Source organism: Drosophila ananassae, chromosome 2L, assembly GCF_017639315.1.
Source record: "Drosophila ananassae strain 14024-0371.13 chromosome 2L, ASM1763931v2, whole genome shotgun sequence".
Classification (NCBI taxonomy): Eukaryota; Metazoa; Arthropoda; class Insecta; order Diptera; family Drosophilidae; genus Drosophila; species Drosophila ananassae.
This window is the reverse complement of record NC_057927.1, coordinates 11,724,074-11,736,250: the sequence shown is the minus strand read 5'-3', so window position 1 is coordinate 11,736,250 and position 12,177 is coordinate 11,724,074. Positions and strand designations below refer to the sequence as shown.

Genomic DNA, 12,177 nt, shown 5'->3' with positions numbered 1-12,177 from the left:
TCTGCTCTATGTTGCCGCCGGTCTGATCAGTACATTCACTAGCTGATTGGCTATCTGGCCATTGCCGGATAACCCGATAAGGTGACGGCACCCACCTAGAAATACCGCTTCCGATTAGAGCTCTTCAGTACATTCTAGCAGATCGAACAACATGGACGGTAAGCAGGAGCGCATAGCTCTCAAGAGAAGGATTTAAGCATCCCGATACCTTTCAGAACACAATTGGCTTCACTTCAGCCACGGGGCCATTCCCCAGGCAGCCGTTGTTGCTGGCCACGATTCCGACGGCGACACTATCTTCATCGGTCGCGCCTTCTACTGCAACGACATGTTGCCGGCCAAGATCATTCCCAACAAGGGCAAGGCGTACGTGGCCTACGCCAACCAGGAGGTGGAGCTGGAGAACTACGAGGTGCTGAGCGGCTCCAACTACGAGTGGCTGCCGGCTGAGAACGGTGAGGTGCCCCCCGGTGCCGTCAAGGTCGGCCAGAACGTCGATGGCGAGACCCTCTACGCCGGAAGGGGCTACCACGCCGGTAGTCTGACTGTCGGCAAGGTGCACCCATCCCACGGCTGCCTTTACATTCCGTACGACTCCGAGGAGGTGAAGATCTTCGCCTACGAAGTTCTGTCCCGTCTCAGGCAGGCGCGATAAGTGCTCCGCTCGTTACTTGTTAATCACGAATAAACTCGACACCCTTTTGTAGAAGCTCGTGGGCTCTAATCTTTTCTTTATAGATGGTCCTAAATTTCCACGACCTTATCATATTTATTTTTAGTTATTAGTGATTGGAGTGCCACAAAATCTATATGTTTTTAACACTTTAGTTGTCCCACTTGAGTGGCAAATTATCTACAGACTTTTGGAAGGGCAAGGACTCTAGAGCTTGCAGTTTTCGCTTTTCGCCCCTTATGCAGGAAACAGTTCTAAGTTAACAAAATCAAGCAAAGTAGCATCTCTCATTAACGACTACGTTCTGAACTCCTAAACACTTAGTTTTAAAGTCTAACTACATTTCGAAAGGGGGAAGGATAACCAATAGGACCAAACTAAACAAAAGCAAGTCAAACACTAAGGCAGGGCTACCAGATGATAATGGCAAGAGCGAGGTACTCGTAGCTACCTGCATCGGTTTTCAATTTAAACTGTGCGTATTTAGTTTTTATTTTTACGGACTAAGCGAGCTTGCAATGGTTTCCGCAAATGAAAAATCAACAACTATGTATAAACATGGGGAGAAGTTTTTGATAAATCTCAATGGTTTTTGCTCAGGAGCATACAAGAAACAAACAACATCAGATAATTCAAAGTTTTTCTCTGCTGAAATCGCTTGCTTGCAACACAATTCAATGCAAACTAATCAAAAGTAACACAAAACGCACCTTATCGGATAGCAGGACCTCCATCGAGGGAGTCCTTACTCAAATCTCTATCTCTCAAACACACACACCTACACTAAATGAACGACCAAGCAAAGTTTGTAAAAAGAATACAAGAGTACATTGAACGTTTCATGGCAAGGCAATTGCTAAACATTTTTGAATGCAAATGTATCTAGCACATAAGGAGAACTTTATACATATACAAGCGATGCGCAGCGGGTGGATTAACGATAATTATATAATCTAGATAACGACGCTAATTGAACTAATCAAATTAAATTTAAAATTCAAATTGTTTCTCTTGCATTTAAATGCGTGCGTACAACTTTTTCTAATGCAACATTTTTGGGCAATGGAAGCATTATCCAATGAACTATCAGCATTTCTGAATAAAAACTGCATACATATATTGAAATTTCGATATAGTCTACGAGTTTTACTAACACTACACATATTTACAAACAAGAAAAGGGTCTGGGGATGTGGGTCTTCAATCTAAGAGGGTCTTCACATAGGCGGCGTCTTCTTGGACAAACTTCTCGGACTGATCGGCGGGTACTTCCACTTCGGTTTTGTAGTTATCCAGTCCAATCTCCTCCTCTTTTCTGAAAATAATAGAACATGGTTAAAAATGGATTTCAGTGGGACTATTTGTAGTACTTACTTGATCAGAATGTCAACCACGTTCTCGCAAGCCAGCAGACAATCACTGTCCCGGCCCACTTTGGCCTCCCACTTGTGGTACTCCCGCAGGATCTCGTAGATGCCCTTGGCCCGCAGGATATCTCGACTACGACGCGTGGAACACAGCTGTAGGAGGCACTCTAGCAACATTTTTCGCAGATCCGGATCTTCCTCCCGCGTCTTACTTTCAGGCAGATACTAAAAAATAAAATTTGTATAAAATAATATGTTCCTAATAAAAAATATGACATCCTGCCTGAAGTTCTATAGGCAACTTTTCATTGTCTTCATCGCTGTACTCTTCTGGCCCGCAGAGCGGCTGCAGAATAGCCACCAGGATGCTGTCCTGTTCGTTGAGAATCACGTCATGGTACACTGCATCGAAGCAAACGTTTTTTAGGATGCCGATGGTACCACCACGTCGCACTACACTGGCCTCAAAGGATGCGAAGGGCAAAAGTTTCTCCAGTAATTGATAGCGTGCCTGGCAGCACAGTTCCCGACCTCGGGGCACCTGAGTTAGGTTACAGAAAATGGGCGCTAGGTAGTGGAGCCTCGCTTTCTTCTTATTGTAATCCAGCTGGGCGAAAGCTTTGGCTAGACGGGGAAGTGTCTGCTCGCTGCTTTCCAATATAGCCAGAATCTCATGGACCAGCGACTCTACGCGTGTAAGATTGCTGAGAACCATGCTCCAAGGGTCAGCCAGATCCGATTGATCGTCGCAAATTTGCTTAGCAGCGACATTAACGATTTCGAAGGTCTGAAATAAAAGTATTTACTATAAGATCGTTAAATGATATCTTTAAAACAAATCCAACCGGTTGCACTTTCTTGGCCAACTCGAAGACTTGGACAGCTCCCTGCTCCTCGGCCGTCAAGTTTATCAGACTCAGAACCGCATCCTTGGCCACTGTGTGGTTGTCATCATATGTAAGACCAAAAATGGCCATAAGCATATCATCCAGGGACAGTATAGCCTCTTTTCCTTCCGCACTTCCTGTTAAACCTAAAAATATGAAATATTTATTAAAGTTTGCGGCTTTGTGACGTCACTGTTGACCAAAAACAAACGCACGTGTTGAGCGCTTTAAGTTTGTTTTTACCTAAACTCACCTAAAACGTGTGTTAAGGCCACCGCCTTGAGGTCGAGTCGTTGATTAGGCTGCATAAATTGCACCAGTTCCTTTACCGTGTCCATTTTGTGCGTTGTTAATTTTAAATTATTATTTGAAAGTTAATAAAGACGAGGCGCAACAATAATAGTGGAAGCAGTATGACCGTACCTCGGGAAACAATGACAGTGTTGAAAATTACAGAAATCACGATGCCCGCTTAATTTAAATTCAAAGTTAAAACTTCCTTATCCTTTAAACTTAAGACTGGTTGGCAGAAATAAATCCTATGAACCCTATATTTGTTCAACGAATCGTCGCACATCAATTATTTTTAGAGAAATATATACATTTTTCACTTATAAATGTTCTATTCCGTCATTCCCTTTATATCGCCATCTATTGGAAGGTAGGAGAAACTAACAGCGCGCCCATTTAAAATTAAATTAAAGTTCTCTAATTTTTTTTGGTACAATTGGTAGTTTTTTCAACAATATTGTAAAGTTTACATATTTTTACTCCGTTGAGTTTTGTATATTCCTTAGTACACTACCCCCAAAAACCTAAATCCCTAAAATAAAAGTCAAAATGTTTTTTGTTTTGTAAGATGTATATGTTTATGTATATTTAAATTTAATTGGAGTTTTAATTCTTGTTTAAATTAACTAAGCTTAAACACTTAAACGCGCGAGCGCAATATAATGTAATGTAATGCATTATCGTTATAGAATTTCTGTAGCTCGTATAATCGCCTTTTCTGGTTTTCTGTTTTTCTGTATTTCTGTTCAATATTTCCAATTAAAATCCCTCAAAAACCGTGCTTCACATTTGATTAAAGTTTAATCATTAAACTAACCGAATGCAATCCAATTCAATTCAAACCAATCTCGTTTGCTCGCCGCGATCTATATTCATGTGGAGTAATAATAAACAACGAGAGAGAGTTAGAGAAAGAGACACACAGGACACGACATCTATAGCTAGTAATTGTAATAAAAGAGTCGGGAGGCCAACGGAGACAAAGAGATCAATAACCACCAGCGCGTGGCACCACCGTCACAACTCGTAGGTGATGTTGTTCATGTGATCGCGCATCTTTCGCGCCTTAAACGGAGCCGCAAAATGTTCGTACGCATTCTCAGCGTTGTACGACGAGCATCTCCTCAAGCGATGGTGCTGCAGGGAGCTACTATACGGAGCATTGCCGTGTCCGGCACCGCCGGCTCCAAAACACCGCATAGCGGCGCACAAGAAACTGCACCATCTCCACGACGAGGTAAAGGCGTAAAAATGACGACTTGCCCCGCCGCCATCGGCATTACCCTTGGACAGCAAATGCTGGCGGCTGTGGTGCAAGTACGGATTATAATTCGAGCGGAAGCTGCCACTGTCGCTGCTGTGTCCGCTGTCGTCACTGCTGCTGTCGCTCCGGCGCAATCCCAACCGAAAGAGATTCCCGTTGTTGTGAGCAGCATTGGCAAAGTCTTCAAAGTCCAAGGGCGACTCGTATTCAAAGTCCCGATCAATGGATACGGCGGGTGTGATGATCATAAATTGACTATATCTCTGGCTGCGATTGGGTCGCTGGTGTTGCTGCTGTTGTTGCTGTCGATTGTTGCGCTGCTGGTTGGCCAGAGAGTTGAGCAGCGTCTGATTGGTGTCCACTGAGGAGTAGCTATTGCTATTCGACACCGGCGACAGGTCATTGTTATTGTTGTTGTTCATATTGCCGCTTCCCGGGTTGGCAGAACTCGAGTTGTTATTGTTGTTGTGCGCAAAGACGCCAGCTGGGGCAGGTTGGGTGGTTGTAACAACCGTATGATGGTGTTGCGGCTGATGGTGATGGTGTTGAGTTTGCGGCTGCTGCTGCTGCTGCTGCTGGGGCTGATAGTGCTGGTACTGCAACTGCAGTGGCGGCTTTGTTGGCTTGGCACGCCGCTTCTTGGCAACTGGAGCTGAGGTCTGCTGTTGTGGTGGTGCTGGCAATGGTAACGGTAATGGTAATGGTAACGGTAACGCTAACGGTAACGGTATCGGCAGCGATCGGGGTTGTTGTGGTGGCTGGGGTTGGGGTTGCTGCTGCTGCAGTTGGTGTTGCTGCTGCTGTTGTTGTTGCTGCAATTGTTGCTGCTGCAGTTGATGTTGCTGATGTTGATGTTGCTGCTGTTGTTGTTGCTGCATTTGTTGTTGCACAATTGGCTGCTGCTGCTGCTGTTGTGGTTGTGGTTGTTGCAACATCTGCTGCTGCTGCTGCTGTTGCAGCGCTGGGGATGTGGTTGTGGGCGTGGAGCCGACAGAGGGCATCCATCATCTTGTATCTTCCGTCCCGCTACTGCTGTCATCGGGTTTCACGATCTGGTAGGTTATCAAGTACTCTGGATAAGACTGCAACACGAAAAATCCATTAAAATGTCACTCAATAAACACAAATGTTCAACTCTTACCTGTTCGCCCCGATAGACAACATACTCGGCGAAGTGCAGGCCACCAGCCGACGGACGTCCCACCACCGAGTGGTGGCCGGGTGGTGCGTGGGCCATCTTCATGGCGCTGTACTGCAAAAAGGACTTGCCCAACGCCACTCGGCACAGGAGCAGTTGCCTGCGAATCAAAGAATCGTTATGGTTTCAATGTATTTTGTGGTTTCTGTTCCACTCACCTAGGACACACGTAGCAGGACTTGTCTTTATGCGAGGGACACCCAATGCCGCCGCCAATTCCGTACACATACTGGTTGCTCTTCGAGCTGTGCTCCGCAAAATAAATGCCCGCCCCAAACATGCCACCGATGTAGGCGTGGCGTTCATCAAAGCCCCGTTGCACAATCGCATTGATGAACGGACTGCCGTGGAAGAGCATCCGCTCGTTAGACTGCAAATAGTTCTCCTCGGCGATCTCCTGGCGGCGATGAGCGTACCGCTCCCAAAGCTTTCTATTCTGCACCTTTTGAACCTGTAACCGAAAAGCCAGAATCTTATTAGGCTCCCAAATCAAATGAATAGCTGGACAAAGCCACATACCCGAATAATATTATAGCGGGTGAAATAACCTCCGGCCTGACCATTGTCTCGATGCTCACGGATCGTGGCCTGCATCTCCTCTTCGACGGCCACGAACTCCTTGTCGTCAGGCAGCAGGTCCACCAACAAGGTGCACAGATTAACGTTGTTACCAATGCCTGAAGGATAAACAAATGGATAAGAGATTATGACTTCCATGAGCTCCTTAAAATAATACCTGTGGTGGCCCTGAGCTGGGCAATTCCCTTAAGTATCTTGTGGCGGAAGCCGTAGGCAGAGACGCCCACCTGCTTGAGATCGTCGTGGCCCATTTCGGCCAGTATGTCCAGGGTGATTTGCTCTCGTTCGAACAGCTCGATGAGGTGGTGCAGCTGCTGGCTACTTAAGAACCCGGACACATTCGTGATGGACTCGGCGTCGGGCAACAGATCATCCGAGTTGGATGCCTCCGCGCCATGAGCTTCAGCACCCTGGGCGGGACTGATGCGCGTAGACAGCGGCAAGGGGACGGGAACACTGAGCGTCATGGAGGCGCCAGTGGGCAGGAGGACCGTTTCCGTCGTGGGTGACAGCATTGTGGAGGAGGAGGACGAAGTGGTTCCCGCAGCCGATGCAGCAGCATCGGGGGCTGGAGAGCTGCTGCTCAGCGACTGTGTGGAAGCGCTCAGTGCCTGTTGGCTCAGGGAGGTGGCCATCGCGTCTTGCAGCAGACACTTGACGTCGTCAGCCGTGGCCAGCTCGATGGGCGTCTGACCCTCTTGGTTCTTCAGATAGGCGTCCGCTCCGTGGGCCAGAAGAAGGGAACACAGCTGAGTGCGACCCTTCTGAGCTGCCTCATGCAGCGGCGTGAATCCCCATTTGTCGGTGGCGTTCACCACCGTCTTGTGCTTGATCAGCAGCGCTGCAATGTCCAGGTGGCCATAGCTGCTGGCATTGTGGAGGGGAATGAGACCACCCTTGTCCTGGGCATTCACGTCCGCTCCGTGCTCCAGAAGGTATTCAGCGCACTCGTAATTGTTATAACCGGCAGCTAAGTGCAGTGGCGTGGAGTTCCTGCCCTGAGCATCCCGGCAGTTTATCGTTTCGGCGGTAACCAATCGCTGGACCCGGGCCAGGTTGCCCTTCTTCGCGGCATCCAGCAGCGCCGACGGCCCCCTCAGCAGCTCCGCCACATCGTGGTCTGATTCCTTGACCAAGTCTGCCGGGGTGGCCCCGTCGCGATTCTTCTTCATGGGATCAGCGCCGTGCTTCAGCAGCAGCTTGCAAATGTCGTACTTGCCCTTGGCAGCCGCTTCGTGCAGCGGCGTAAACTTCCACAAGTCCGAGACATTCACGTTGGCGCCGTGCTTGACTAGCAGTTCGGTTACTTCGTAGTGGCCATACGAACAGGCGTTGTGGAGGGGCACTAGGCCGCCCTTGTCCGCCGCATACACCTCGGCTCCGTGCTCCAACAGAAACTGAACCACGGGAACGCGGTTGAAGCCGGCGGCGAAATGCAGCGGAGTGGAATGTCGTCCGTCCAGATCCCGGCAATTGACGGTGTGGGGATTGTTGAGCACTATACGACGCACCGTGTCCAGATCGCCGGCCTTGGCCGCTTCCAGGAGATGGGTCTCGCTGTCCGGTGGATTTTTGAGCAACTTCAGCACGGTGTCCGAGGCGAGTTGCGAGGCGCTGAGGCCCTCCAGGGACACTATATTTGTGTCGGCAGCGTACGAGAGCAGCAACCGCACCGCCTGCTCATCCCGGGCACACCTATGGAGCGGCGTCTGGCCCAGACTGTCCAATGCGTTGACCTTGGCTCCCTGCTTCAGCAGCACTTCCATGGCATCGTAGTGAAGCAGTTCGGCGGCCAGGTGCAGTGGAGTGAGGAATGCTTTGTTCTTCTCGTTCAGCAGGGCTCCCTTTCGAGTGAGCAGCTCCAGGAGCTGCTTCCGCTTGCCGTCCGGACAGACCACGGCCAGGTGGAGCGGGGTGTCTCCCGTATACGGATGCACAAAGTTGACGATCTCCGCACAGATCAGTTTTTTGGCACGCGACACATCGCACTTCCGACAGGCGTCCAGCAGACAGTGGCCTTTATACTCGACTGGAATGAGGATGGAGGTGGTTAGCATGGATATTCGTTATTTTCATACAAAGTTCAAGATTAATGTATTTATTTTATAAAAGATAAAGAGCTTAGCTAGACTTAGCTTGAGATTATGCAGCTATTATTTCCCTATAATTCCTACAATATCTAAAACTCACAGGCTATCCGCTCGCGAAGCTCTCGGGTGGGAGCCGCATCTATGGCCGACTTGCTGTGGCAGTTGAGGAGAGTGGGATCCGCTCCGCGGCTCAGCAGAAGACTGCAGACCTCAACCCGGCTCTTGGAGGCCGCCTCGTGGAGCGGAGTAAATGCCCAGAGATCATTCGCATTCACGTTGGCGCCCGCCTGGATGAGCAGCTTGGTGACATCGAAGTGGCCGTACGAACAGGCGTTGTGTAGCGGCACCAGGCCGCCCTTGTCCTTGGCATGCACATCGGCTCCGTTGGCCAGGAGGATCTCCACGATCCCTATTCGATTGTAGCCGGCTGCCAGGTGGAGGGGAGTGGAGCGCCGGCCATCACTGGCATGGCAGTTGACGTTGAGGGGAGTGAGAAGGGCCAGGAGACGGTCTTCCGCGCCCGAACGAGCAGCCTCCAGGAGCTCGTCCTTGCGATACTCCCCGGTCAGGACTGGCCGTGTCGCCTCATCGGCCAGCTCCAGGGGCGTCTTCTGCTCCGAGTTGCGTATCGTATGATTGGCGCCGTGCTGGAGGAGGGCCAGGCATACGTCCACCTTGCCCTTGCTGGCGGCTTCGTGGAGGGGCGTGTAGTTCCAGTTGTCGGTGGTGTTCGGGCTGGCTCCCGCCTTCAGCAGCAGTCGCACCACCTCCGCATGCCCGAAGGAGCAGCAGTTGTGCAGCGGATGGAGGCCGCCCTCGTCGCAGGCCTGGATGGAGGCGCCGCTGTTCAGCAGAAATTCCACCACTTCCCGGCGTCCATAACCTGAAGATCAATAAGCCAAGAGAAAGAATTAGTTTCTGGCAAGCCGTAGAAGTGACGCGGAAAGGTCTTGTCATGGTCGGGTTTTCTTGGGGTTTTCCGACCTTCTCTGTGGAGGGTTGAGTGGGGAGGGTTACGGGTAATTAAGCCACATATAAGGGGCCATAATGGAAGACTATACCACAAGGAAATGTTTACGAAAGAAAGGCCATATCTGATGTCCAGAAACTGATATCTACAGGGCTGATGGGCCGATAATTAAATCAACAAATACGTGGACCATCTGAAGCGTCGATTAGGCAATTATCTTTTAAAAATAGCCATTCCATCGGAGATGCCTGAGTCATCTGAATTTTGACAGCCGCATTAGTCACTGGAACGATTATCAAGTTGGATCTGTGGCAAAGTGCGAGGAGAATCGGAGCCAATCACAAATCTGGGCAAACAAAGGCCCCACGAGCCACAGCCACCCACAAAACGCGGCTAGGCTTGCCCAACTAACGTCGCTCGTTGTGCCGTTCACTTTTTTGTGGGCGAAACAATTACGAAAGTTTTGCATTAAAAATTAATAGAATGGAAAACTTAATTCCACCAGCCACCAGTTATTGCACTTGCCGCTCCGAAAGAGGGCGATCCTTGAGGCGGGGGGACTATAACTTCGGTCTCTCAACTCTATTTGCAATTGCTCCAAGGTTAAGTTGTCTAATTTTTCGACCAACCAGATATAGAAAGGAAGGTCTAACTTATTATTATCATATTTTTTATGAAAGATAACGGCACAATGTCAAACAGCTGATAAAAACTAACAAAAAAAACAATGATTTTTTTTAATTTGAAAACTTTGTCACGATTGGGGCGTGTAAGTGGCAACAGGTATTGTAATGTTTCGAATAATTCGACAAATTCATACCCTCAACAAGGTGAAAACAAGCCACAAAAATACGACAAACGACAACCAGAGACCCCTTCGGAAGATCTCACTTTTTGTTGTTCACAGAACGTGACAAACGGACTGACGAAAATAATAATGGGAAACCAGTTTATAGAAAGAAAGAGCCGCCGCCGAGTGCCAGTGATTCATAGGCCACAAGATAATAAAAAAAAGGCCAATTTAGAAAGAAGTCGCCAGAAGTCAGAGGCGAAATTGATATGCGAGGGGCGTTGTTTGGGGGCCAGAAGCTAAGGGAAGAGCTTTAGAAACAACATAAATCGCAGTGCTGAGTGCTAACTAGGCCAAAGTCACAACAATAGACGCAGAAATATTGAGCCAAAGACGTCAGCAGGAGGGGCCATGCACCAAGAACCGCAGCAGCCCCAACAAGTTGTCCTCAGAACCCAACCCCCCCAGTGGGCCACTATGGTAGACACCAGTATGGATCATATCCTGGAGACTAGTTCTCTGAGAAAAACAAATACACACGTAACTAGTGGCTGGAGTGGAGTGAGGTGCTATTGTTTTCACCCCAGCTGTGTGCATATTTTCTTTTCGAAAATAGAAAATATTAAAATGCAACACGCACACTCGCAGCGGCATAAGAAGAGAAAGAGAGGTAGCGAGGTAGCAAGGTAGAGAGTTCCGGAAACATGCCCCAAACACACCGAACAGAACACAGTGCAGTGCTGGGGCAAAGCCGAGCTGAATGGCAGAATGGAAACTGGGTCAACTCTCGACGCCATTGGAGCAGGCGAGTGTCCGACCGAGTGCGACAATGACGCCCGTCACACCCAGGCAGGCAGGCAGGCAGGCAGCCTGGCCCCAACTAGCTCAAGGCCAGTCCACAGCCGAGCTGCTCGCAGTGCTATTGTGGGGTGTCCTTCAACCTTTCTGGTTGCCTCCCGATGGGAGGAGGATGTGTCGAGGTGCCACTGAACGTACCAGATTTTTGGCTTCATTAAAAACAAAAAAACAGAAAATTTATGATGTATATTCTTATATTTGTGTTGAAGGACGAGCTATCCTGAATCTTATTGGATTTCAATTGGAAGTGGGAGAAATCCCAGATGTCCCTGACTCCATTTGGTATGTCCTTGGTCTCATTTTCGTGCATCCTGACGCATCCTGGGGACACTTACCCGCTGCAAAGTGGAGAGGCGTGGACTTGCGACCAGCCGTGTCCCGGGCATTCACGGTCTGCGGTGTTATCAGCTTCTTCACCTTGGCTATCTCCCCCGTCTTGCAGGCCTCGAAGAGCTCACGCAGCGGATCGTTGGCCATGACCGAATCGAGATTAACGCTCAGTATAGCGCGACTGCGACTGCTGTTGGCCATTTTCGTAGAATCTGTTTGCGTTTGCTTGTTTGTTTACTCGCCCGTACACACGCACACTGTGCCCCAAAATAAATCAGGGGGACGCCACCAAAACGCGATGACTTCTTTTTCTTTTTATTCGAGCAGCCTCCTCCGAATCCACTTCACTTCCTGCTCCTGCTCCAGTTTGTGGCTTGCATTTCTGGAATGATCCCTGGCAGAGGGGCAGTGGGTATGTCCGAACCGAAACAGGAGCAACAATTTGCCACGGCCTGCCACGCGCCCAACCCTCGTTTTTCACTAAATATTTAATGCACAATTGCAACCCAAAATCAATACGATTTTGGGGCGTCACTTTTCGCTTCTTGCGCTCGCGGCCGGACACTGTTTGCTGCGCGGTTGCGTTCGGGTCGACTCCCGGACTGCCTGGCTGCACTATGGCCTCCAAGCACTGCTGCCACCGTAGTTATTTTCCAATTAAATCACACTCCCCCGCAAATCGGAGTCTTGCATTGTTTTGTGATGGAACCGGAGTGACCAAACGCAGGTACTTTGCATTGTTTTCAGTTTTTAGGGTTGCCTTTTAGCTCCAAAATTTTAAGAGCCTTTTCAACACTGTTTTACTACCTGTCGGGATTATAGAGTGACCGTGATGTTAAATATACTAAATAAACATTTATTTGAACCGAATTTATATTGC

At 49.1% G+C, this 12,177-nt stretch overlaps 3 protein-coding genes across 3 annotated transcripts; 1 reads left to right on the top strand and 2 right to left on the bottom strand.

Moving 5' to 3' along the window:
- Positions 1 to 16: 16 nt before the first annotated feature.
- Positions 17 to 709, top strand: LOC6499558. Its single transcript, XM_001954351.4, has 2 exons — positions 17 to 158; positions 216 to 709. Exons 1-2 carry the CDS (start codon positions 152 to 154, stop codon positions 653 to 655), a joined length of 447 nt encoding a protein of 148 aa, XP_001954387.1. The 5' UTR covers positions 17 to 151; the 3' UTR covers positions 656 to 709.
- Positions 710 to 1,765: 1,056 nt separating this feature from the next.
- Positions 1,766 to 3,364, bottom strand: LOC6501020 (protein HGH1 homolog). Its single transcript, XM_001954350.4, has 5 exons — positions 3,181 to 3,364; positions 2,886 to 3,073; positions 2,324 to 2,827; positions 2,048 to 2,265; positions 1,766 to 1,988 (listed from the first exon to the last, which is right to left on the bottom strand). The coding sequence occupies exons 1-5, from the start codon at positions 3,263 to 3,265 to the stop codon at positions 1,874 to 1,876; spliced, it is 1,110 nt and encodes a 369-aa protein (XP_001954386.1). The 5' UTR covers positions 3,266 to 3,364; the 3' UTR covers positions 1,766 to 1,873.
- A 576-nt stretch (positions 3,365 to 3,940) lies between these two features.
- On the bottom strand, positions 3,941 to 12,046 carry LOC6501018 (poly [ADP-ribose] polymerase tankyrase). The gene is given in 7 exon segments (XM_044716826.1): positions 3,941 to 5,564; positions 5,624 to 5,780; positions 5,839 to 6,131; positions 6,200 to 6,357; positions 6,417 to 8,288; positions 8,450 to 9,232; positions 11,303 to 12,046. Coding segments are annotated over 7 exon segments (4,788 nt in total). The 5' UTR covers positions 11,499 to 12,046; the 3' UTR covers positions 3,941 to 4,235.
- Positions 12,047 to 12,177: the final 131 nt, after the last annotated feature.

What these genes read in the sequence shown, in the direction of transcription:
- LOC6501020 (XM_001954350.4), bottom strand. Translation starts at nt 3,265, where the DNA reads ATGGACACGGTAAAGGAACTGGTGCAATTTATGCAGCCTAATCAACGA. An exon ending in TGGCCAAGAAAGTGCAACCG is followed by an intron (nt 2,828 to 2,885) that starts GTTGGATTTGTT and finishes CTTTTATTTCAG; the next exon opens with ACCTTCGAAATCGTTAATGT. An exon ending in AGTTGCCTATAGAACTTCAG is followed by an intron (nt 2,266 to 2,323) that starts GCAGGATGTCAT and finishes TTTATTTTTTAG; the next exon opens with TATCTGCCTGAAAGTAAGAC.